The sequence below is a fragment of the Pan troglodytes genome, chromosome 14 (assembly GCF_028858775.2).
Source record: "Pan troglodytes isolate AG18354 chromosome 14, NHGRI_mPanTro3-v2.0_pri, whole genome shotgun sequence".
NCBI lineage: Eukaryota > Metazoa > Chordata > Mammalia > Primates > Hominidae > Pan > Pan troglodytes.
The window spans coordinates 57,248,567-57,276,236 of NC_072412.2; the positions used below are offsets into that span (position 1 = coordinate 57,248,567).

At 38.2% G+C, this 27,670-nt stretch overlaps 1 protein-coding gene across 6 annotated transcripts in view; it reads left to right on the forward strand.

The window, feature by feature from the left end:
- WDFY2 (WD repeat and FYVE domain containing 2) overlaps positions 1–27,670 on the forward strand; it is a 180,587-nt gene that overhangs the window by 77,680 nt on the left and 75,237 nt on the right. For 5 of the 6 annotated variants that reach the window (XM_054664800.2, XM_063791867.1, XM_009426927.5 and 2 more), the window contains 1 exon segment: positions 13,352–13,425. The exons of the other annotated variant lie outside the window; for it this stretch is intronic. In XM_054664800.2, coding sequence (XP_054520775.1) covers positions 13,352–13,425 — 74 coding nt within the window. 6 annotated transcript variants of the gene reach the window in all.

The window sequence follows — 27,670 nt, forward strand, 5'->3', positions numbered from 1 at the left end:
TTCTTGCAATTCTGAATGCTATATCCTTCCTTTACCTGTTTTGCTTCTAGAAGATACTGTCGTACATTACAGGATCAAGCTGAACTTTCTTTTTAAGCCATGGCAGTGATGAGGGTTTAGATAAATGGAAAAGTAGAGAATTCTCTAGGTTTTTTTTTTCCTGTTTTTTTGTTTATTTGTTTGTTTGTTTGTTTTTGAGATGGAGTCTCCCTCTGTTGCCTAGGCTGGAGTACAGTATTGCAATCTCGGCTCACTGCAACCTCCACCTCCCGGGTTCAAACGATTCTCCTCCCTCAGCCTCCCGAGTAGCTGAGACTACAGGCGCATGCCACCATACCCAGCTAATTTTTGTATTTTTAGTAGAGATGGGGTTTCACCATGTTAGCCAGGCTGGTTTCGAACTCCTGACCTCAGGTAACCCACCTGCCTCGGCCTCCCAAAGTGCTTACAGGCATGAGCCACCGCACCTAGCCTTTTTTCCTGTTTTTTAAATGATATAACCAGTATTTTTTCTGGTCTTGCTTCTTCATCAAACCTGCCACAGTATCTAACTGTAAGAGATGAGGGAGGGCTGTAATCCAGCAAGTTGAAGTTGGCCTCAGAGATCAATAGGTCCCATGACGCTGCAAATAGGAGAGGCTGACCTCGGCAAAATGATGGGGATTTGGGGATGGCAAGCAAGGAATCTTATTGAGATAAGATGAGCGTTAATAGGGACCTCATGAAGGCACAGGATCCTAATTGCTAACTCATTCCCTTTCCCCTATACAAATACACATACATTTTGGTGTCATCCTGTAATGCTGTCTTTATTTGGATATCACTGAGATACAGAGAAGCTTTTAGTTGTGTTTTCATCATTTAGTAAGCTATATGCAAGAATGACTTAAGTTCACTATAGCTCTTACACCTGGCGTAGGTGCTCAATAAATACGTATTGAAGGATTTGGTCTAATAATAAAGATGTGTTTCCCTGAGAGGATTACCATCCATTTTCCTTACGACTGAACATGAACTTTGAGAAAGAGGACCTTGTGATTATTTGTATACTTTGCCTTCGGTGTTCTACTAAATAGAGTTAAAAAGGGATTACTTTGCTATTCAAAATGTGGTCTGTGGGCCAGTAGCATCAGCATCACCTGAGAACTTATTAGAAATGTACTCTTGGGTTCTACCCCAGAGCTGCTCAATCAAAATCTGCATTTAACAAAATCCCTAGATAGGCTGGGCGGGTTAGATCATGTCTGTAATCCCAGTGTTGTAGGAGGCCAAGGCGGGAGGATTTTTTGAGGCCAGGAGTTCAAGACCAGCCTGGACAATATAGCAAGATGCCACCTCTCTCTCTCTGTCTCCAAAGAAAAAAAATGAAACAAACCCAAACCGTTAGATAATTTGAAGATACATTGAGGTTTGAAAACATTGTCTTGTGACATTATAGCAAACACGTTGATGATCTATGTACATGTTTATATGAACACATGTAAAGCCACGTGTATATAGTGTTGATTGGTAAATATATGGATGTAAGTATACATGCTAGTCAATCAGATATTTACTGTGCATCTACTGTATACAGGCCACAGATCTAGATGCCAGGGATTTGCAGACAAACAAGATGTATATGGTCAAGATGATTTCTCTTGAAATCATTTTGAAATGATCTTTTGAATCCATTCAAAAGATTACTACTGTGTAGAGGTGAAAACGAAAGTTATCTTCATCACAATTGGTTAGAAATTGGCTTTTGTGTTCCTAGGAATCTTACGCATTCAGATGACATAATAATTGACCTGGGCAAGAATTTAAGATTTGTTTAACTTGAGAGAGGCAGAATCTTATTGCATGAGGAAATAAGCTACATTTCAATCAGTTAGAGAACATGAAATAGATTTGAGTTTCCAAGGAATTGTTTTGTAGTCCTTCCTATTGAGAGGGGTTTTGTTAAGAGGTTACTCGGTATTATTCTTAAATAATGGTTATGTGATATTGGTTTCAAAATAAGTAAAAATGCACAATATATTCAGAGGCTGTAAAATAAATACCACAAAGCAGATATGACCATATTTTATGTTTATTCTACTACATAATAAGTAGCATTCCAAGTACAGAAGAAAATAAAAAGAAAATATTCTGTGCATTTATTAAAATGACTTATTTGTTAATTTTGTCCATTAAAATACCTTTTAAATATAGTGTTTGTCATATTCCAGGTAAGAGAGTAAATGCATTACAGCTTTGAGAATAATTTGAAGTTTAATGAAAGGAAGAAAGTGGAAGGCATTGAATGAGAAAGAATAAATAGTGAAGGCCAAGTTTGATGACAGGAAACCAGCTTAAAAGGCAGAGTGTGATGAGGTTGAGTGATCTTGGGGGAGTTGCAGACAAGAGAAAGAAGAGCAGACGCATCATGGTCGAAAACACAAGCACTGCTTTGGGGATGTCTTCCTACCCTGTCTTTTCTGAGAAGCTCCTCCTCCGTAGAAGGGAGCCAGGAAAAACCAAGCTGGCCTGGTTAAGGCTGTTTGTCCCTGGGCCAATCTGATTTTCCCAGGAATTTAGAATTTGGAGGCAGAAATGCTATCAGCCTGGGCAGGGCCATTTTACTGGGAACATATAAACCCAAGAGCTGTGAGGCGTTTGTGTGCATGGAGAAAGAGTAAAAAAGCTGATCTGCAGAAAAGGTAGGGTGAACCAGGGAAGGAAGAACATCTGGCTCCTGATAAAGAGAAAGCCCAAGCAAATGATGCACAAGATTTTCCTCATCCTCCTAATCCCCTGAGAATCCTGGCTGTGTTCTGCCTTTGAGCTCAAAAGATACCACTCTCTCTTATTGGATATGCCCATTTGTGCCTAAGTTCACCTGAGCAGATTTCTGTTACTTGTAACTGCAAGTATTTGACTAAGCCCAGGCCTCATTGTACACCTCCTAATTCCTACTCTTTCAGTTTTTCCTGAATCTCTGTGATCTTTAATGAGAAAGGACTGAGTCATGGCCCTATTGGTGACACGGTAGAGTTGAGCTTAACATAGCCTGGGAAAGGTGAGGGCATGTAAAGAAGGAAAACAAAAAGTAGTATTTGATCTTGTTTAATTTCTTTGGATAGTTCATTCAACAAATGTTAAGCGTTTCTTCCACATCCAACATTGTACGATGTACTAAGGATGTAGTAGTTAAATATGGCAGATGGTTCCTGTCTTTGCAGTGTTTACAGTCTGGTGAGGAAGGCAGACATTACATGAATACCAACCATCATGTATGGTGAGTGTTTTAATGTGGGAAGCAGGCATAATGGGGACATGGTCACAAAGTCTGCCTAAGGAAAGTTCATTTTAAACCCTACTCTCTGTAGAGAATTTGGGGATGACTGCTGGCTTGTTCTGTAGTTTGCTATAAGCTAGCTGATTTTTATGGATGAATGAGAAATCAGAGCCTTTCCTTATCAAATATTCTTTCAAAAAGAATATCCCCTTGGTGTATCTTATGTAGTAGCTGCACATTGCCTGTGACAGTATCAACTTACAACACACCTATCTGGGACCTTGCATGAGCTTGTAAACCAGGCCCTCAGATTAAGAGTGGAAGTTTCAGTTACAGCCATAAATGTGATTATTTGTTCCAGGCTTCTAATAGATGTAATTTCAACCACCACAGTTGGATCACACTATAGAGAAAAATCATGTAAAAAGCACAAGCATTTCTATTTCTGTGGTTGATTTATTTCGTATTTACTTTACAAACTAGGTTTGCCATTCATGGGGTCAGACCTTTGTCCTTTGAGAGGTAGTGGAGGAACCTCTTGCAGGAGTTGGTGGAAAGGTTGGAGATTTTTCTTACTCTATCAGAGGATTGGATGTCAAGCCTGGCATATATTGCCAACTTCTCCCTGGGTATGGAGAATAGATCGATCAACTTGGCTGCCAAAGATGTTGTGAATAGGAGGCTTGAGAGGGCTGGAGCCTCAGGCCGGGTGTGTTGGAGAATTGAAAACCCACTGTGGGTTCTGTTCCTGCCAGGGCAGGCAAATGGAATTTACTTTGGCTCCTAAGTATTTATAAATTTTTCCACAAAGCCAAACAAGACATTTTTTTCATTTTTTCAAAGGTAGTTACAAATAAAGAGGCACACCTAACGTAGCAATGAAATGACCTGTCTTGTCACCTTCCCAGTTCTCTGCCTTGGCCTGGTGGGATGGCATTTACCCAGTCTGAAGTGTGGTTGGGCCGCTCAGTTTTCACACAAGTATGGATACCTACCATCTGTTCAGTTAACGTTTAAAGTATAGGAACTCAAGTCCTCTCTGAAACGTGATTTTGAACTGCTTGCTTCCCAGTTTTTATCAAAAGCCTGTTTGAGAGAAAGGCTATTTGTGGTGAACAGCATGAACGATAGTCTGATTATTCCTTTAAATTTGGAGTTTTCCCACTTGTGTTAGCCCTCTGCAGAAATGCCTTCATTCATTGTGCCCTCAGCTTACACTGATGTGTACATTATATGAAGTGCTTTATGGCTGTTTTTGAAGTAATCATCTACCTTAATGTACAGTGCCCCTTTTATGAAGGAGCAAAAAGGTGGAATATTTTTCAGACACGAGGGCCAGGAACTCTTTGCTCTCTCAAAGGCAGAACTTCCCAGCCTATGTGACACAGCCTACTGGTGTGGTCTAAATGGATTACATTAGAACATGAGAACTGATCCCCTTAGCTGAGCAGGGAGGCGGAGAAGAGGATGGAGGGAGGGCTAGTCTCTTCTGTTTATTCCAGTGGCTGTACAAATATAATTTTCCATGTGTATTATGAGGCAGAAAAGATTGGGAGCAATAGCCCTAGGACCTGGTACTTTGTCATTATGGATAATGTGAAACATGAAACTTAACTGAATCTCCTAACAGATCTTTATTTTAATTTTCTTTCTGTTTACACACACACACACACTCTCTCTCTCTCTTTCTCTCTCTCTCTTAGTCATAACTTATTTTTGCTTATTTGTATTGTTTGGTTTTATTGGTTTTATTGTATCTGCTTTTAAAGCCATTTCAAATGGTAGGTAATACATTAAATAAATAATCTTAGTTAAGATATCTGTGGAAAGGATATTTGAACATAGTCTATTGTTTACATTAAATTCAACTTCCAAAAATGTATTGTTTCCAATTGCAGTACTCAAAATGGCTTGTAGGTTAGACCTTGTGCCTGGGTGGGAAACTGGAATTTGATTTTCATTTTTGCTACAATTTGCTGAATCACTTTGGGCAAGTCCTTCACATTTTCTTTGTTTTGAAGCCTAACAGATAAACTGTTATCTTTGTTCTCAAATTTGCAAAGATATTTTGGTTATTAGATATACCAAATAACTATTTGTAAAATGGCTTCAGGTTCTTGATGTTTAACAATATTACTGTCATTGCTGATACTAACCCGGAGTTATTAGGAAAAATTGGCTACTTTGTGAGGTTGTGGCTGGGTTGGTTTCTTTTTGTCATTTATTGGGACTATAATCTTAAGGTAACAGATAAGTTAAAATAGGGGATTTGGAAAATTAAGTTGATTAATGTGTATATGCTTTTATCTGGAATGGAAATGAGTTATTTTGTAAGTAAGTTGAAAGTGTTAGTTTTCCCATTGGTAAGGAGGACTTTCGGTAACTTCAGACTGTGGAGGTGGTGTTTGTGCTTATTCCACCTCCTCTGCTGGGTGTTTTGGAGTTGGGGGAAAAGTTCATGTGGGTATATTAGTGGTATTATAGAATGATATTTCCAATTATGAACTTGGCAGTTCTGCTTTTATAAGGTGGTGATTGTTTTCCTGACTTTTAAACATCTTTAACTCAGTTGAGAGAGTTTCTTGGCAGATTGGGAGAATGTGTATATACTTGAGATATGCTCATTCTGTTGTTTTAATTTATACCTTACTTCAAAAAAACCTCTGGGTTCCTGGTTGTGAAATGTATTGATCCATTTATTGCTTTCTTTTTGGTATAGGTTATATTATGGAACCATGTGTGATTTGTTGTTTTTACTATTCATATTCTTATTAACCATAATGTAATGTGATCTTTTAATTCTGTATTTACTAAGAAGAAAAAGGTACCTGAGGAACTTCTTTCTCTTTTTTTTTTTTGATATGGAGTCTTGCTCTGTCGCCCAGGCTGCAGTGCAGTGGCATGATCTCGGCTCACTGCAAGCTCTGCCTCCAGGGTTCACGCCATTCTCCTGCCTCAGCCTCCCGAGTAGCTGGGACTACAGGCGCCCGCCACCGCGCCCGGCTAATTTTTTGTATTTTTAGTAGAGACGGGGTTTCACTGTGGTCTCGATCTCCTGACTTCGTGATGCGCCTGCCTCGGCCTCCCAAAGTGCTGGGATTACAGACGTGAGCCACCGCGCCTGGCCCGGAACTTCTCATTTTTAATGGAAATGAAGCTAATGGAAATCCAAACTAAACATGCTAGAAATCATTTAATCTGATTAAGTACAGCATTTATTTAGCATACTCTTCTTTGATTTTCATCTGACGGGGCATTTTAAAATTCAGTGTAGTTAGATCACTTTAGTGTAACTTAAAACTTGTCTGGGAGTGACCACTTCTAATTTGCTTTGCTGATATTACTCAGCCTAGATGAAAAGAAAACTAAATAGTTAATGTTAGTAGAGTAAATAAAATGTTGGATTTAGATGTAAAATGCTTTTTAGTGCTGGAAAATTGAAGTCCTAAATATAGGTATGCTTAATAAAATAAAACGTGTTGAGTACTGCAAATCTAATAAATATTATTCTATTATAAACAGGGCTGAATGAAATAGTGTCCATGAATTAAATTTTTGTTTTGTCGGGCTGTATTGCTCATTGGAGGCTCTATTGAAGACCCTCTTATTGTGAAATCTTGACATTCAACTTCACCAGGATACTGTTAGCACCTGAAGTTTTTATTTGCAGAAGTCACCATTGTTATTTAGTTTTAAAGTATGAACCAGAACATCTCATGAGGAAGATTAGTGTCTCCTGCCAAATAATGCCCTTAGCATTGTGAAGCAGTGTGATTGAAATCCGCAGCTTAACCTTCAATGAAACTTGTGTTTATTTGAGCAAAGTTCAACTGGTCAGCAAAGGACAGAAAATACATTAGTCATAAAATGAAAGAATTATTGGTGTACGTAACAGAAATTAGAAAACTTTCCTCCCAAATCGAAATATTTTGAGACTGCCTCCTCTTAAGTACATGATTTTTAAATAAACAGGGGCAATTTTAAAAATACCAATTTTGAGATAGAAGTATTAGAAATGCAAATAGTCACTTTCCCTCTAATCCATTTAATTATTGACTCTGCTGAGATTTTTATGCTGATCTCTTGGGTCCCCTTTGTCTAGGGCTATGTCTCCTGTGCTTTCCTCTCTTCAAATTATATGGCCATTAATTTAATCGCCCATACTGGAGCTTCTCTTTGTTTTGATTTTCACTGAATTTTAAGCTGAATATTTGTCTTAAGTTACAAAGACTTCATTTTACCAAACACTCAGTGTTATGAAAGTGTTTACTTTTATTTTCTTTCTTTATTATTTTACCAAATATCCAGAATTCAAGGAAATAAAGGGTCTAATTTTAAAGGTGAGACTCTGACAGGCCAGTCAGATCTAAAGTCTTGATACTAATATAAGAGAATAATAGGTCACATTACTCATAGACCTGCACAGTTTCTTTTTTTTATCTTATTTGTGCATTTCATTGCTTCCTAAATTTTTTCCAGTATATTTCTTTTGACTATCATTAGTCCGAGACAGAAAAGGTAGATGAGAAATCTTATTCAGGTAACATGGAAAATGAGTCCTGTACTATCTACCAAAAAACTGTAATCATTTTTTCCCCTAGATTTTAATAAAAATGTTGGGGAAAATATAGGAAGCTAGAATATAACATCAACAAAACCAGTGGCAAGGCCTTGAATTTCAGTTATTGGGTTAGTAAAGAAGTCTCAGGCAACCTACATATACCATGATATATGTGAGAAGTCTTGGCAAATGGCATCACCTTACACATTTCATTCTGTATGGTTATTCTCATGGGGAAACAGTTAAAAGTGGGGGTCATAAATAGATCTTCACAATTTGTATCATGCTATATTTATTTCATCTAGAGTTCAGGAATGCAGTTTTGATAGAGGAAGTCAGTGGAGGGCAGCTGTATTATAATTTTATGGGTCTGGTCAGGCACTTCACTCACCCTTTGGAGAAAGTAATTTTAAGGTGGGGGAATAGACCAGTCCCCAGCCAGTTTGTCTGTAATTTGCATGTTTGTCACTTCCTCTTATTCTTCCTGCCAAAGGATTCCCTTTGCCATTGGGTCATAGTTACTTTTACTTTAGTGTCTCATTATCCTTCCCCAGAGAGTTTTGCCCCTTTGATATTTGTCTTGCATGGGTGGGAGCCCATTTTGTATGGGCCACAGCACTAGTTTTTTTGCTTTTTTGTTAATTTCTGGTGAGTTGAAGTTAGAAGGATCTGTGTGTCAATCTGTTTACTCCTCTGATCCATAAAAGAAAAGGAAGACTTTACTGTAACAACAAATCGGGGCATCAATATTCTTTTGAATTGGCTCTCTGCTTCTTTGATCTACCAGGGGCCAATCCAAGGCCTGTTCCTGTGGGAGTGTCACAGTTGGAAAATGGTTTGAGGAGCATTGTACGTCTCACCTACTGTGCACACATGCACACACACACACACACATACACACAGACGTTTGCCTGGTGTTTTCCCAAATGCCTGTTTGAAGGGGTGGTTATGCCTTTGGATGTGCCTGGGAGCTAATGCTGTCTAACTCTGACACTCCCCTTTCCAGAACATCTTCGGTTCAGGCATATAGGTTGTAGAACAGTAAGATTTCTGTTCAGATTTCTTTTGTTTATGCTCATTTATAGAAGCAGTCTTTTTTTTTTATTTCAGTAGGTTTTTGGGGAACAGGTGGTGCTTGGTTACATGAAAAAGTTCTTTACTGGTGATTTCTGAGATTTTGATGCCCCTATCACCCGACCAGTATACACTGTACCCAGTGTGTAGTCTTTTATCCCTCACCCCACTTGCCACCCTTTCCTCGAATCCCCAAACTCCATTGTATTATTCTTAGGCCTTTGCATCCTCATAGCTTAGCTCCCACTTATGAGTGAGAACATACGATGTTTGCTTTTCCATTCCTGAGTTACTTCACTTAGAATAATGGTCTCCAATTCCATCCAGGTTGCTGTGAATGGCATTATTTTGTTACTTTTTTATGGCTGAGTAATATTCCCTGGTTCACCACAATTTCTTTATCCATTTGTTGATTGGTGGGCATTTGGGCTGGTTCCATGTTTTTGCAATTGTGAGTTGTGCTGCTATAAACATGCATGTGTGAGTATGTTTTTCGTATAATGACTTCTTTTTGTCTGGGTAGATATACAGTAGTGAGATTGCTGGATCAAATGGTAGTTCTACTTTTAGTTATTTAAGGAATCTCCACACTGTTTTCCATAGTGGTTGTACTAGTTTGCATTCTCACCAGCAGCGCAGAGGTGTTCCCTTTTCACCACATCCATGCCAACATCTATTATATTTTGATTTTTTGATTATGGCCATTCTTGCAGGAGTAAGGTGATACCGCATTGCAGTTTTGATTTGCATTTCCCTGATCATTAGTGATGTTGAGCGATTTTTCATGTTTGTTGGCCATTTGTATATCTTTTGAGAATTGTCTATTCATGTCCTTAGCCCACTTTTTGATGGGGTTCTTTTTTTGTGTGTGTGCTAATTTGTTTGAGTTCCTTGTAGATTCTGCATATTAGTCCTTTGTTGGATGTATTAATTGTTTGTTGTGTGCGTTAATTGCTAAGATTTTTTTCCCACTCTTTGGGTAGTCTGTTTACTCTGCTGATTGTTTCTTTTGCTAGGCAGAAGATTTTTAGTTTAATTGAGTCTCATCTATTTGTCTTTGTTTTTGTTGCATTTGCTTTTTTTTTTTTTTTTTTTTTTTTTGAGACAAGGTCTTCCTCTGTTGCCCAGGCTGGAGTGCAGTGGCGCCATCTCAGCTTACTGCAACCTCTGCCTCCCGGATTCAAGCGATTCTCGTGCCTCAGCCTCCCTAGTAGCTAGGACTACAGGTGTGTACCGTCATACCCGCCTAATTTTTGTATTTTTAGTAGAGATGGAGTTTCGCCATGTTGGCCAGGCTGGTCTCAATCTCCTGACCTCAAGTGATCCGTCCATCTCAGCCTCCCAAAGTGCTGGGATTACAGGCATGAGCCGCTGCAGCTGGCCTGCATTTGCTTTTGGGTTCTTGGTCATGAAGTCTTTGCCTAAGCCAATGCCTAGAAAGGTTTTCCAGTGTTATCTTCTAGAATTTTTATGGTTTCAGGTTTTAAATTTAAGTCTTTGGTTCATCTTGAGTTGATTTTTTATAAGGTGAGAGATGGGGATCCAATTTCATTCTTCTACATGTGGCTTGCCAATTATCCCAGAGCTGTTTGTCGAATAGGGTGTCCTTTTTCCACTTTATGTTTTTGTTTGCTTTGTCAAAGATCTGTTGGCTGTAAGTATTTGGGTTTATCTCTGGGTTCTGTTTCCTGCTCTATTGATCTGTATGCCTGTTTTTATGACAGTACCATGCTGTTTTGGTGACTATGGCCTTATATATAGTTTGAAGTCAGGTAATGTGATTCCTCCAGATTTGTTCTTTTTGCTTAGTCTTGCTTTGGCTATGTGGGCTCTTTTTTGGTTCCATATAGGTTTTAGGGTTGTTTTTTCTAGTTCTATGAAGAATGATGGTGCTATTTTGATGGGAATTGCCTTGAATTTGTAGATTGCTTTTGGCAGTATGGTCATTTTCACAATATTGATTCTACCCATCCATGAGCATGGGATATGTTTCCATTTGTTTGTGTCATCTGTGATTTCTTTCAGCAGTGTTTGTAGTTTTCTTTGTAGAGGTCTTTCACCTCCTGGTTTAGGTATCCCAAGTATGTTATTTTATTTTTCTGCAGCTACTGTAAAAGGAGTTGAGTTCTTGATTTGATTCTCAGCTTGGTCACTGTTGATGTATAGCAGAGCTACTGATTTGTGTGCATTAATTTTGTATTCTGAAACTTTGCTGAATTCATTTATTATAGGAACGGTTCTTTACTTTGAAATATGGTGGTGTTTCTTACTACGCATAAAATGATTTGAACCAATAGGGTGAAATTGTCTTACAGTTCCTATGTACCTTTGGTTTCACAATCTATAAATTCTTTTAATTCCATGATGGCAGCAGTAATACCTTATATATCATTGTAGGACATGCCTTGAACATAGTAAGGATTCTAAATTTTTCTTGAAAGAATAACAAGAAATATAGGAAATTGGGGAAAAAACAAGGAATAAGGGAATGGCAATGAAGATTTAAGAGTAGCCTATGCAGTGTTGTAAAAAAGTATTTTAAATCACATTCAAATTTCAGTGGGTTTTCTAATTATAGCATAACCGGATATGGACTTTGGAGGAAATCACACAGGAAATACTTTTAGATGGTCAAGTGGGCAGCTAAATGATAAGGTTGTTCCTGGCTAGCCCCTTGAGGCTGCAATCGAGTTTTGCTTCATATGCTCATACTTACATCTTCATAAATTGTGAGATATTTAAAATTCATTTTAACAGGAATGGCAAAATAAGAGTCAAGACAGTGTTATAGAAATAATCTTGTCATTTGAACACAAGAATAATTTTTCCATGTATCCTGTACTTATGTGTGTATGTACTTTACACAATTGTAATCACAGTATATTTTTTCTTTAGATTTTTTTTCAGCTAACAATTTTCCATGAGATTATTAGATTCTAATTCTGCACACGTTATGGGATTATGAGACCCGGCATCTTAATATTGTATAGAAATTGTGCCAACATAGTTTACTGGTCAAGGGCAATAAAACTGACTTTCTTAGGGCAGTGCATTAAATATCATTTGATTGCTGTTTTCAGGAGTGTACTCTTGGGAATCAGGTTTTATTTTGTAGCTAAGTAGAAAGAAGATAGTCTGTTATACAGGTGGAAGTTTTTGGGGGAAATTCTACTAGTTTTTATTTTCTGAATATATCATGATAGAAAATTAGAAAAAAAGTATGCAGTTTAGAAGGTCTTTTTGTTGTTTTATTCAGGGCCCTTTTATAAAGAATGAAAAATATGTTACTAAGTGATATGTTCACTTAGTGGCTGTCAGTAGAACTTGAAATTCTTTTTTAGTTTAAAAATAATCTTAAGTTGGTTGTTTGAAAATGGGACTGTGTGTTTGAATGATGTCTTTGAACCTTCTCCAGTGTTTCCTATGTGACCTTGGGTAAAACATCTAATCATACCTGTGAAAAGTAGGAATAAAAAATATTTGATGCTGATTGTGATTATGATAATAGGTAGTTCATGATCTACATGGCTTCTGTGAATATGAAGGGAGACATATAAAAACTGTGCTGGGCTCTTTAGAACAACTATTAAATATTTCAGTATTGGGTAAATTGTCAAAAGACCCCCTATTTAGTGGGAGCAGTTAGGAGCAAGCACAGGTAGAGAAGGCAGGGGCCTGGGAGCTGACTGTTTAGTAAGCACTTGTTGACCACACGTGGCTTCCAAGCATACTTAATTTGCTTAGGCTCGGGTGTACTCAGGCCGTCAGTCCTGCGGAACAGGGAGACCCAGTCCAGGCCTGGGTGTACTGACTCACCTGGTTTCTTTCCTACAGTGCCAAGCCCTATGATGAGTTGGTTCTTTTTTAGATTGAGACAAATCCTCCTCTGTCATTTTCAATCAGCAGACTCCAGCACACCCCCAAAGGCCAAAAGCAAAAAACTCCTGTTAATTCACACGCCCCGAATCAATTCTGAATCAAAAAATAGACTTCTAGACTCCTGTGTGTATGTGTCTGTATGTGGGTGGGGAGGGTGGAGGGATAATAAGATCTTTCTTTTGTTTGTCTAGTTCAGAAAGGATAGGTTATTTCTATTTAAGATGGAATTGGAGTGGTACAGAGAGAGTGGTAACAGAAACGTTACACAGCACAAAGTATTGTTAATCTAGTTAAGCAAATTTAGAGTCCATACTGACAGAACCAGCCAAGACCAAGACCCTTGGAACTTGCCCAGTTTGAGAATATCTTATTTGTTATATTCATTAAAAGGATAACTGAACAACTATGGGGTGGCTGTAAAATTACTGTTTTTATTTTTTGGTGAGTGGATGTTAAATGAAATGTTTTCCAGGAGATAGTGGGGAAAGTACAGCCCCACACTTTTAGCTAGTTAGGCACTCCTGAGTCGATGAGAATCATGGTTTTGTTAATTTCATCAACATGTTCATTTCTTTCAGCTCCATGTTCATGCATGTCTTTTAACCCGGAAACAAGAAGACTGTCCATAGGTCTAGACAATGGTACAATCTCAGTAAGTACACATAAATAAGATTTCCAGTTGAAATACTTCCCTTCCTATGGAGTATGTATATGTATTTATTAGTTTTTTCAAGTTAACAGAATAATTTTCTTGCTAAGTAGAATGAAAATTGTAGCGTAGCAAATTATGGCGAGGTAAGAGATTCTAATGTAGGGAGAGCTATCATCAGTATCCACTTAAATGCTGACAAGGTTCAGCTTGACCTACCCTATACAGAGTGGCTAGGATGGGGGCAATCGGAGGCCAATGAGTAAACTGCATGAATCTGCATTAGTGAGAGCAAGCTGTGATACTGGTGGCTTTAATCAGATGGTTAATCATGGTGCCTTAAGCTTTGCCACATAAGCAACAGAACAGGAGGAAAATGCTTTCCCTTATGTCTGCATGTCTGATCCTGTCTTTGATACTCTGTGTTCTTTCTTTGTTCCTTCTGCTTCTTGTTTTTTCCAGCTCCCTTTAGCATCTGAATAGAATTCTGTAAATTTGTATGAATTTGTGAAAAAAAGCACAGAATCTAGATTTAGTCCGTAGATAGATCCACATAAATATTAGACCCTTTGATTATAGATGTTGGGGGAACTGAAGTGATTAAAGATTGGAATTTTGGCTTTTATTTACCTACTTAATCTTTCTACATACTAAGTTTCAACTAGTATATTAACTAATAACAAGACTGATCTAGTAAATTCTCCATTTGGTAAATTATCCAGCGTTGCCTTTAGTCCTGGGCAAGAGAAGCCCTGCTTCAGAACCTATGAATTAGAAGGCCCTGCTCTGCTCACACTTCCCCACAGGGTGGAGGATCTGAGGGCTCAAGGGGATGTATGTGATCAGCCCAAGTCCTCCCTCTCTCCCACTCCATCCTCCCACTACCAAGACCCTGGAATTTCCTGCCCCAAACTGCTCAGAACCTGCTTCCAGAGTCTTCACTGACCTTTTTCCTAGATGTGTCCTTAGAAAGATAAAACCAGTGAGTATGCTCTTAGGCCTGAGAGGTGGCAAAGAGGTAGCAGTTTGCGGTAGACAGGATGTCCACCCTTGAGTGCAGGGCCCCTCAAGGTCTTGACAAAACTGGGAATAGAAAGAGAAGGGGAGTGGGCTGGCCCCCCGTGTCACCACAATATGGCGTGGAACTTAAAGGAGACTAAGAATTCTAAATTTGAACCTGTACCTCCAGCTGGTGAAGGGTGTATTTGTCAAGATTGGAGGATGAGACCATATTTTATTTAATAGTTCAACTGGACTTGTAACTTTTAAACATGTAAACATGGAATGTGGGCCTCCATTTGTAATCTTGCCCCAGCCCCTACAAATGTTAGTGGGCCTAAAGTTTTGTCTTTGATCTTTAGTCAAAACATTTGCTTGGTGTCCTTTCTGGGACCATTAACAATATTGTTAAATATAAATCAGCCTAGTGACAAGTATTTATGAAATTTCTGTAATATCCAATACATTTGGTAGATCTGTAAACTCTGTTTCTTAGGTAGATAGAAGTTTATGATACAAAGTTGTCTACTTTGAGGAGAGCCATTTTTAAAAGGAGGTGTGCGTATGAGATAAATTTATTTTTAAAAGATAAAGGGAGATCATTATTCAGTGGACTTCTGAAGTGTTCATTACAAAGGAAATATGAAAAGATGAACTGAGATCCTTCCATTTCCCAACAGTTATAGGATAGTTTGCGTAACGCTCACTGTCCATGGAAAAACTTAGGTTTACATAACATAGGAGTGGTTTGTTGCACTTTTGAAGTTAATGTAGGTGGTTAATGGATACTGATAAATTTGGCTTTGAAGGCAAGAAAGATGAGCAAAGTAAGTTATGGAGAATTCTAGCTACTTATTGTATATAAGAGGCGAAACCATCTTAGCCATTATTCTTTTAGTAAATGAAACTGCCAGGGAAGCAAAGCATCAGTCAGGGTCCATCTTTCCAAGTATGTCAGTACAGGGTTGAGACATCAAACCTTAACTTACTCCAGTCTTCTGAAAAAGATTCAGGACCCTGGCTTATATGAAATAATTTCCTTAAAAGTACCTCCTTTGTATTGTTGAGGAAGATGAATTGCATACCCTACCTCTTCTCATCTATGGAATTAGAAAGAGTTCTATGTTAGGGAAAGATACATTGAGAGAACAGCATGTTTAAGGTTCAGGATTCACATTGATCACTGCAATAACAGGCTCTTTACTGAAAATCCTTAGTCTCAGCTGTTTTAATAATTTACTTTTTAGACACGAGAAATCCTAGTCAGAGACTATATATTCTGTTTCCTGGTTATAGCAAATAAATTTTAAGAAGAAATAGTGGTTAACTTATTTTAAAACTAAGAAAGTGTGAAATCAGAAAGTAACATCATTATTTCACTTTATTTTACTGAATAAAAAGAACACATTGTGTAAGATAGACAGTTAAACTTAGGCAGCTGAGTAGTGAATTAGAGATGAAGTAGAAATAAGACGTAGAGACCATTCTTTCAAAAAATGTGGCCACAAAGAGCAGGAGAGAGAGCGTGAGTACTGGAGCAAGATCTGGTAGGAGACAAGCAGCAAGAGGGTCCTGAACAATTTGGAAAAGTTAGCTGTGGGAAAGAATGGGGACAGTTGAGAGAGCAGGAAAGGAGAGAGAAATGTCATTCAGTTTTGCGATATAGGAGAGGAATGCCTTTTATTTTTTCCTGTGAGTTAGCAGGCGAGGTCATCTACTGAGAGAAGGTAAAGATAATGAGGTGAGAGTAAATTTTCCTACCTATACCTTTTGCTCTTTTCTAATCATATAGCTCAGAATTCTGCTCTGCCATCTTGGTCTATAAAGTTTTAATTATCTTCCTCACCTCATTAAAATGTTATCTTTTTGTTTGTATTTTTATTTTTGGCAGATGATTCCTGAGCTCTACCAATTGAAATTAGTCACACACGGTACTCAGTAGGTTAGCTATGTTGTATTGTGTATTTAACTTTTGCTTTGCGCACTGTTGAAAAGTCTGTCTCTTCCATTAAACCGTTGGGTGTTGAAGAGTTGGCCAGTCCTTTATTCATCTCTCCTCTGGTAGATCTTATTGTGGCTCCTTTTACAAATTGGGAACTCAATGAATAATTTGTTAGTTTATTGACTAAAGTATAAACACTATTATTATTTAATATAGCTGATTATAATAAGCACTTGCTTAAATTCTGAGATAGTTTATTTGTACAATTCTATTACCATTCAAAATGTTTTTCAAAATAGAATGACCTTCTGTAGGGGAAAAATTTATGCCAATAGTTTAATTTGTCTTGACCTTTTTCAGTAATGTCTTCTGTTTTAATATTGAGAGAAGTTAGTCAGATTGTGCTAACTGCTATTCATGCTGAAGTGGAACTTTAAACTTTGCATTTTTATGTCTCATGTATTCTAGCCAACTAACAAATATTTAAATATCAACTCTGTACAAAAGATTATGCTCAATTCTAACATAGTGTGGCTTCTGGTCTCAAAGACTTTATAATTCAGTTAGGGAGACATTTTTCATTTTTATGAAAAATGAAATTATGAAATAAGTAACACAAAGTAAACAAATAATAGCAGAAGTACCGGTACACCAATGAGTGTGATGTTGGCAAAGCAGTGAGGTCAGAAGACAGTGGGAGATAATGGCCTAGGACAGCTCCCTGGATATGAACTGGATTTAGAAGACTGGCTAGGATTGGATTAGCTAAAGATAGGAAAGTAACATATTTCAGACAAAATTAATGGAGTGGGGGAAAAAAAACACCCAAACCATGGAGGTACCAAAGGACCAAAGATGTTTGGAGAGATATAAACTAATTTGGTAGAGAATTAATGAAATAATGTGAAAGCCTTGATTCAGGATGAGTAGTAAGCATTATGTAATGTAAAGGTACTGGATCATAACATGGAAGATTCTCCCCATCCCACTCCAAGACTTCATACCATATTTAAAGGGGATAATTGACTGGTGAGGAAATGTCAACACAGAAGTAAAGCATTTCCATTAAACTAATTTTCACCAACCCTGAGTAATTGCTATAGGATAGTATAGGGTGGAGAGAGATATATATATCTTTATAAATACTTATTTTCTTTTCCATCAAAACTTACGGGGAGCCACAGTTTTTATTAATATCTTGCTAAGATAAATGCATGGTCATTGAAGATTTTTTGAAAAAGGCCTTAAAATGGTAAAATCTCTATTCTCTGAAGATTAATCTCATGTGTGTATTATGGGAAGTTTGATTGGGATGAGAGGATTGATCTATAAATGGTTAGCACTCAGAATAGTGATTATTGTCTAAAAATAACTGACATTGTGTATGGATTTATTGTTGTTTTGGTAGTTCTTGTGATTGTGATTATTATACTCTTACAGTATACATTACTGTTAGTTCATGTGGGTTATGTAGTAAGTTAGTTTCCTAGGGCTGCCATAAAAGTACCAAACAGCAGTTTTTCTCTCATGGTTCTGGAGCCTGGAAGTCTGAAATCAGGGTGTCAGGAGGGCCATGCTCCTTCTGAAAGCTGTAGAGCATTCCTCCTTGCTTTTTCCTAGCTTCTGGTGGTTGCTAGCAATCCTTGGCATTCCGTGGCTTGTGAATGTGTCTCTCCAGTTCTTGCCTGCATCTTCACATTGCCTTCCTTTCTATGTCTCTATGTCTTCACATGGACTCCTTTAAAAAAACAAAACAAAACATGGAGTCTCGCTCTGTTGCCCACGCCAAAGAGCAGTGGTGCTGTAATAGCTCACTGCAGCCTTGAGCTCCTGGACTCAAGTAATCTTCCCACCTCAGCCTCTGGAGTAGATAGGACTGAAAGTGTGCACCACCATGCTTGGCTCATTTCATGGATGTTTATTTGTTTGTTTTAGAAACAGGGTTTTGCTTTGTTGCCCAGGCTGGAGTGCAGCAGCGTGATCATAGCTCACTATAGCCTCAAAGACCTGGGCTCAAGTGATCCGCCTGCCTCTGACTTCCAAGTAGCTGGGACTACAGATGTGCACCACCATACCTGGCTAATGTTTTGGCTTTTTTCGTAGATGGGGTCTCACTATGTTGCCTGGACTGGTCTTGAATTCCTAGGCTCACGGGATCCTCCCACCTCAGCCTCACAATTTCAATTGTGAATTTTCAAAGGCCCTCTTGAATCGACTTTTAGACCAGTTCTGTAGTGTGAATACCCGTAGGAGCACCCAGATTGCTCTGTGTTTTGAATTAGGTACTGAAGAGATTCAGTAGAGTGAGTGGTGGATTGAAATCATTTATGCACTATCTACAGGAGTTACCTTGGCCACATCAACACAGCACATGTACACTTCAGAAAGGCAATGGCTGGGAACTGATGAGGGTATTATGTTCCAAGTTACTTTCCCTTTGTCCTAGGAACCTTATATCTAAATAATCTATCTCCCCTGGAATAATAACTGATGTAATTATTTTATTAATGGCATATATTCAGCATAACCTCTGCAAAGCAGGGACTGTGTGTACTTGACTCTGTTACAGTCTGGCACCCAGTACAATGTCCATGAATTTTAAGTGCTTTGTAAATATTTATAGACTGAATTAATGAGCGAGTAAATGAATGAATATAGTTTATTGAGTTGATATTACAGAGAGGTTCGGAGCACAAGCCCTGGTATCAGACTGCCTCTACCCCCCTCAAGTTGTGTCACATTGGGCAGGTTGCTTTACTCTCTGTGTCTCAGTTTCCTTATCTGTAAAATGGGAGTAATAGTTGTACCAATTTTATAGGGTTGTTATTAGGACTATCTGATATATACATGGAAAGTTCTTAGAACAGTCCCTGTATGTATCAAATGCTCCATAAATATTAACTCCTGTCAGTGTCATTATCATCATCATCAGTAGCAGCATCCTCCATTTGCAGTAACCAGGAAGCCTTGGCTAAAGTCTATGTCATGAGCATTTAGTGGGCCAGTTCCAAGGGGAGGAAATGTCTTAGTCATGGCATATTCCTTAGGACGATTCAACTTATTTCTGGTCCCATCTTTAGTCTTTGCTGTTGCATCACAGGAATTTACCAGTGATTTGCAAAACATGGGCTGTCTTCTGACATGGACACTCTTTTTTCTGCAAAGGAGTTTCTTATCCAAGTTGTTGCCATTTTAATCTTCATCGTCCTCAAGAAAAGGGGTTGGGCTTGGAGAGGTGTACAGAGTACTGAAGATGCTCTGAATGGGTGACTGGAGAAGATGTAGCAAATTTGTCATCACAAGTGACTCCCTTATTTTCGTGGATAGAGAGTATGGAATAAGGAAAAATTGCAAGCCATTAAGGGTTAAATTGCTTTCTATTGTTTTAGGAATTTGGATTTGATAGACCAATGTCCAGAGAGCCATCTGTGGTCCTACAACTTTAAAAATCAACGATAGGAATCAGTCCTGTTGGTATCAAAATTCTTTTCTTAACCATTTCCATCTACACATTTGAAAATATTCTCTGTATACACAAATATTTTGCTGATTTTTACTTTGAGTTCATCTTTTATACAAACTAGAGGTGAACCATGGTTCCCATGTCACTGTCATTTGTATTGCAAGGTTTCAAGCCCAGATGGGCTGGTGTGTGGCATTTTACTGTTACTCACCTTGGAAGGCATTCCTTTCAAGAGTACCTTGACAACAGCAGAGTCATGAAATATATCTTCCAGGGAATCATCTGACATTTATTCTTTTGCTGTAAAGCTTGGGAACTCACAAGAGCCAAAAATGCATGAAGGAAGCACTCATTCTTTTATAGCCCCTGTGGTTGTAGAACTGCTGTCACCTGGTGTTGCTCCACCTACTGTGTGATCTGAGGCAGTCTTGGCAAAAGCCTTCCCCCTTGCTGGCTAGATGCTTACATTAGCAGAGAGGGGAGTGGTATTAGGTATGTCCTAGTCTCTGGGGTTTAGTGCTGGGGTTAAATGCTGGGCTTGTATGTCTTTGCTTGGCTGCAGTTGGATGCTACAGTGACCCAGGTTGGTGGAAACCTGAGTAGTTTTTCTTTCCAAGATGTGTGCCCTTCCATGTTTATTTATTGCTCCTCCTACACTAAGCCTTGAATGCAGGCTCCACACCTCACTCTCCTGCAGCTTCACCTCATTACAGATAGAGGAATAGCTCTTCTCTCAGTTACCAGTGAATGTTTTACATTTTTATAAATACATACTCATTTAGTGTAGGAAGACAACCATCAGTATTAGACCTTAAGCTCATTGAAACAAATTTCACGGTTGCAAAAAGACTTCTAACCATATTGGCACAAAGAACAGAAGAGCTTTTCCATCTGCAGCAATCATGCAAGTCCAGCTTGTTTCCTGGATTGGAGAGAAGTCAAAACATTAGGGCAGCTTCTTCAGCCCAGAGCTATTGCTACGGGTAGAAAAAGAAAGGAGCCAAAAAGATGCCTTCTAGTGGATTGAGTCATATCATGGTTGAGTATTTGGTGTTTTTTTTTTTTTTTTAAGTTTAGTAAACCCTGAGTTACCTCCAGATTTTTCTGTTGGTTCTTCTTTCTCTGTTAGAGCCTTAGATGTGAGGCTCCCGAAGGTTCTGCCCTCCTGCTGCTTACTCTTTTTTTGGTGATCTGCATCTGTGGCTTAATTATCCTATACCTACAGTTCTCAAGACTGTGGCCCATTCTGTTCTCCTGAGCCTGAGACTGCACTCCAGTTTAGCATATTCTAAATAGAAATAATTCTCTTTCCCTCCAAATATGCTCTTCTCTCTTCCTTCAGTAAATGGCATCAATGAGTAACTCCAACCAGAAATAAGCCCCACATTTTCCCTCTAACCTCACGGTATCAGTGCCCATGGCCTGCTGACTTAGCTCAGACCTGTCTCCAGACTCTGGCCTTCTTTGTCTATTCCCAAGAGTACTTTTGAAATTTCCATCTCTTACAGGTTTACTTGGATTGTTGCAATAAGCCCTAGATTGGTCAAACTGCCTGTTGTCTCTAGGTTTCTCCAGCTGCTCCGCCGTCAGATATCCAAAGTTCTATACACATTCCCCTGTGTATAGACTCTCAATCACTTTTAGAAAAATGAAGCTCCAAGCCCTTCATTCTCCCCACTTGGTCAGTCTCACCTGTCACAACTTTCCCATCAAACTTCAAACTTTTTGATTCAGACATCCATGCCTGTGTACATGCAGTCCTTTGCCAAAAATAGATGTTCTCCTTCACTGACCTCCTGCCGCCTCTATGGAACTTCTACCTTCAAGAATTAGCTTTAAGCCCCAAACCCATTCTTATGAGAAGCCTGCCTTAGCTACAGAGCAGGGTTGAAAGACTCTTTGTAAGAATTCTCACAGCCCTTAGTTCAAATTTCTACTTTAGTATTTGTGTATCATTAGATTACATGTACATTTCATTTATATAATTTTGTATTAAGTAAGATGTATATACAGTTGACCTTTGAACAATGTGGGGGTTAGGGGCACTGACCCCACCTCCCCTTCCAGTTGAGAATTTGAGTATAACTTTTGATTGCCCAAAAACTTAACTACTAATAGCCTGCTGTTGACTGGAAGCCTTACTGATAGCGTAAACAGTCGAGTAACACATACTTTGTATGTTATATTTATTATATACTATAGTCTTACAATAAAGTAAGCTGAAGAAAAGAAAATGTGACTAAGAAAATCATAAGGAAGGAAAAGTATGTTTTCATTAGATGGAAGTGGATCATCATAAAGGCCTTCATCCTCATCCTATTCACGTTGAGTAGGCTGCTGAGGAAGAAGAGGGGTTGGTTTCAGGGGTGGCAGAGGTGGAAGAAAATCCATGTATAAGTTGATCTGTGCAGTTCAAATCCATGGTTCAAGGGTCAATGTAGTCCCTAAACATGTCTAGTAAATAACACTTAATTTCATTGTTTTCTTTATCTCCATTAGCCGGAGCAACTTGGAGGCAGGAAACGTATGCATTGGCATTTCCAATACCCAGTAGAGAGCCCTGTGCAAATTGGAATGGCAATATTTTTTGAGTGAATAAAAGCCAAACCAGTTTCCTTTGTGATTCCATCCAGAAGTTCGTTCTCCTTTCACCTTCATTCTCATAATCTAGTCATCTTTATAGAAGCCCTTTCTTCCCAACACTCTGATAGGGAAGCAATTGTTTTATTCTCTTCCCTCCCTTTATCAGGTAGAGCTTTCTCAGAGTTTGTGGGAGAAATGATTAACATACCTTGCCTTCATATAGCAAGGACAGATGTGGTGGTGGTTGAGGTATGAACTTTGCTCCCATAAAGGTCTGTATCTGTATCCCAGGTCTTCCATCTTCTAGCTTGATCATCATGAACAAGTTGGTTAACTTCACATACTCCTCAGTTTACTCACTGTTGATTGAGGGTGATCTGTGCCTCATGGGGTTGCTGTGAGGATTACATGAGGTACCTTGAAGGTCTTGGCACTCAGTAAGCCCTCAGAAAGTGGTAATTACTGTTTTCATGGCAGAAATTATATTCATTTCAGCAGTAGGTGAACTTTAATTTACTTTTAGATAAGGTTAATTTTATCTGAAGTTAAAGAGTAGTGTATTTTACACAATTATTTGCCACCTCAGATTTAACAATAATTTTAAAAACTCATTGTTTTTAAACTAGTTTCTTGTGCGTGCCATTTTTGACAAAAAAGATTGGGTTTTACATGTAATATTGGCTTTCTTTTGGTGTTCATTACTTGCCAAATGTATATTTTTGTTTGAATAATGTTCAGGACTGAAAATATATGAATTTAAATATAGAAAAAGAGATAATTATAACATTTTAGTATGGAGACCATGGTTATAAACAGCTTGAAAAAGCAACACATTACTGTGTTTTCTATTAACCCAAGAAGTAAAGCATTGGTTATTACTGAGATTAGAGTCAAAAGTATGTACTGTTCTATTTTTCAGTATTGATTAGGAAAAGTAATAGCTTAGCAATTAGCCTCTCTTTTTTTTTCTTTTATTATTTGAATGTCTGGTAATTGCACATATTTTCATTCAAAATTACTGTGGGTAACATTGAACCCCCAATTGAGAAATCTAGTTCCTACTTTCAAGCCTACTATTGATGAGCAAATTGTTGAATCTTTCTTTGATGGCCTATCTAAATGAAAACACTAATAATGTCACACTTATTTATATATATATATAAAACCATCACTGAAAAAATTATACTTAATATTTTTATAGTATATTGTGTATTAATATTTTCATATATTTTAAAAGTATATTAATAGAGAGCTACTATGTAAATTAACACTTAAAATAACATTTTTATTCAATTTTTAAAATATATATTGAACACCTACTATGTGCCAGGCAGTGTTCTAGGTACTTGAGATACATCAAAATATACCCTCCCCTGCTGAAAAACCCCTCCTCTTGTTTATGTTGCATTTACTAATCTCTTTATAAATAACATTATAATTTATATATGTTAGAAGGTCATAGAAGTGATACATGCTATGGGGAGAAATAGAACAGAGTAAGAGGGATTGGGAATGTGAGTGTGAGGTAGAGGGAATGGATGCCAGTAGGTTAGGCTTCATTAAGAAGATATCATCTGAGCAGAAGCCTTGAAGGTTGGAGGAGTGAGTCCAGCATTTGTCTTGGGAAGAGTGTTTAAGACAGAGTAACAGTCACTACACAAGCCCCACAGCAGGAGTGTTTATAATAGTACAACGAAAATCCTGACTTGAGCTAAAAAAAAAAAAGGAGTATTATTTCTTTATTTTTAATATTTATTGATTACCTCTCATATATTGTATATTAGGAACGATGCTGGACGTGTTGGGGAGACATGTTAGGAAAACCAGAACTCCATTCCTTAAAATCTATAAAGAAAGATAAAATGATCTGATAACTGATAGCTTTCATTTAATGCAGACTGCGATCAATAGCCTAAAAGAGCTAGAGTCTCTTGAAATTCAGAACAGAAAGCTCCATCCTGCCTGAGGTGATTATATGAAAGCAGACCATTCAGAAGGATAGGTTTGAAAAATGATGACGACTGGGGAAATGAGACACTAGATCAAAGGCTAGGAAATGGGGATGCGCAGGTCACTGTCAAAGATAAACGTAGTTTACTTGGAAATGCATTGGAAGGGGCTTGGATTCAAGAAGGATGTAAGGATCTGATGACTAAATGTGTAGGAGAAATTGAGTGGGGAGAAGGGGTAGTTGGCAAAAATAACTCCCAACCAAGCTTGTGTTCAGTCAGTACACAGTAGCTGCTGTCTGCAGCCAGTGTCTGTTCTGATTAGCCGGTGTCCATGGCCAACCATTTGGTCCTGCTTCCAGGTGTCAGACTTGGGTAACAGGGATCATGATGGAGGCATTAGTGGTGTGTGGTGCTTTCTGCTTATTTTTCTTTTGTGTTCGTTGTAATGCGTTGTCACCTGGATTTTCTGAAGAGTGTAGTGACTTCAGAATTTGCACTGTAGTTTTTTTCTTTGCTCATAGAGATTCAATGAAATACTCTCCTGAGTTTTAATGTCATTTTGAGGGGGCTCTTTGAGGTTTGTGTGAGTCAAAAGATCAGTGGATAAAAAATCAAGAGACAGATCCACATTTTAAGTGTGGGCTATGCAACATGCAACCAAGTAAGCCTCTGACCCTGAGACTTTTTCCTTAGTATCTCTAGACTTTCATTTCGCTATCTAAAAAATGAGTCATTGTGCTAGGTAATCTCTAAGACCCCTTACAAACTCTAAAACTCCACAAAATCCAAAACTTAACAACCAAAGATCCAAACTTCTTTCACCAGCAGCTTTCCCGAGTAGAGAAACAGTAATTGTCAGCCTCATAACCATTAGGCTAAATATTATGATGTTAGGTGTAAGCAGTTTTCAATTTCAGCAGGCAACTTTTTTGTTCAGAATAATTTTCTCAAAAGTTTTGAGCTATTTTTCCTTTTTAAAAATAAATATCAGCAACTAAACTATCTAAACTGATCTCATATCATTTGCTGTTTAATATTACAGCAGAATTTTTATTGTGTATAAATGTTATTTAAAATGTACAACACCCTCTTTCACTGAAGGGTGGCGGGGACACAGAATACTTTAGCTAGCAGCTTTCTTTGTGTGATACATCAGTGTTCTGGCTTCAGAGTTTGGCCATGAGCAGGATATTCCCCATTCACTGAATAACTTCCAAGAGCATCTGTCCTTAAGATTCTGAAATTTGCCAGAGGCGGTCTTGAAAGTGGTTACATCCAAACCTGTGTGTCTTTTCTCCCTTCCATCCTCTTGGGAGGGATATTATTGAGAAGCCAACTGCATATGGTTACTTGCAGTCAGTGTTGGGGAACCAGGGGTGGGAGGGCACAAAAACCTGTTACCATTGATGAGAAAAGATGATGACAGGTAAACCGTGAAGCATCCAGGCAGACTAGAGGGGCAGCAGCCAAACAGTTCATGTGTGGAGAAACCTTGAAATTGCTTTGTTTTGTGTGTTACATGTGTAAACCTGAATTTGAGGAAGAATTTATAGGAAGAATTTGTAAACCTGAATTTGTCTCTTTGTAGGTGATATGTGGAATCTGGAGAGGCAAGCAGCTGCTGTGGTTGCACAAACCCCAGTTATCTTTAGTTTTCTTGTTTCCGACGCTTCCATGTAGTATGACATATGCCCATCTTAGAAATGTGACATGGGGTTTCCTTATGGAGTTCGGAGCCTAAGTGGGGGATTTGCATTTAAGGCATCCCTTCCCCCAACTTTTTAAAATACATGTGGTCAGAAAAGATTAGGCTCATAGGCATTTGACCGGAGAGGAAAAAGGCACGTACCCTCTGGGTTCCTGGGTGAAACAATGTCCCATTGTTTGGTAGCCAGTGAAACCTCTTTTCATAATTATAAACAAACAAGAATAATCTTTGAACTCTGTAGGCACATTTGCAGAATCTGAAATGAAGATTAAGCAAAGCCTAACATCAAGTCAGTCACTGAAACCAGTAGTTTTCAAACTGATCTGTGAGATGAAAGCTATTTTCATTATAATACTAAGATGTTACTTGCCTTTTTCACTCTCATTTTCTAAGAAATGTGCAAATTGTATGCAGAAGCAGGATGGGGATCTGTCTTCTGTTAAGCTACGCATTAATGAGATTTGCTAAAATGGAAAACAGTGCCACTCTTTTCACTAAATTTTTTGTTTTGGAAAAAATACTTATTTTTTATAGATTGTTATTTATATTAACATGTAATACATTTGCTATTGTTATTTTAATGAATTAATATTTAAAAATTTTTTCCATTTTGATTTAGAACATGATATATATATATTTTTTATTATTATATTTTAAGTTTTAGGGTACATGTGCACATTGTGCAGGTTAGTTACATATGTATACATGTGCCACGCTGGTGCGCTGCACCCATTAACTTGTCATCTAGCATTGGGTATATCTCCCAGTGCTATCCCTCCCCCCTCCCCCCACCCCACAACAGTCCCCAGAGTGTGATATTCCCCTTCCTGTGTCCATGTGTTCTCATTGTTCAGTTCCCACCTATGAGTGAGAATATGCGGTGTTTGGTTTTTTGTTCTTGCGATAGTTTACTGAGAATGATGATTTCCAATTTCATCCATGTCCCTACAAAGGACGTGAACTCATCATTTTTTATGGCTGCATAGTATTCCATGGTGTATATGTGCCACATTTTCTTAATCCAGTCTATCATTGTTGGACATTTGGGTTGGTTCCAAGTCTTTGCTATCCTGAATAATGCCGCAATAAACATACGTGTGCATGTGTCTTTATAGCAGCATGATTTATAGTCCTTTGGGTATATACCCAGTAATGGGATGGCTGGGGCAAATGGTATTTCCAGTTCTAGATCCCTGAGGAATCGCCACACTGACTTCCACAATGGTTGAACTAGTTTACAGTCCCACCAACAGTGTAAAAGTGTTCCTATTTCTCCACATCCTCTCCAGCACCTGTTGTTTCCTGACTTTTTAATGATTGCCATTCTAACTGGTGTGAGATGGTATCTCATTGTGGTTTTGATTTGCATTTCTCTGATGGCCAGTGATGGTGAGCATTTTTTCATGTGTTTTTTGGCTGCATAAATGTCTTCTTTTGAGAAGTGTCTGTTCATGTCCTTCGCCCACTTTTTGATGGGGTTGTTTGTTTTTTTCTTGTAAATTTGTTTGAGTTCATTGTAGATTCTGGATATTAGCCCTTTGTCAGATGAGTAGGTTGCGAAAATTTTCTCCCATTTTATAGGTTGCCTGTTCACTCTGATG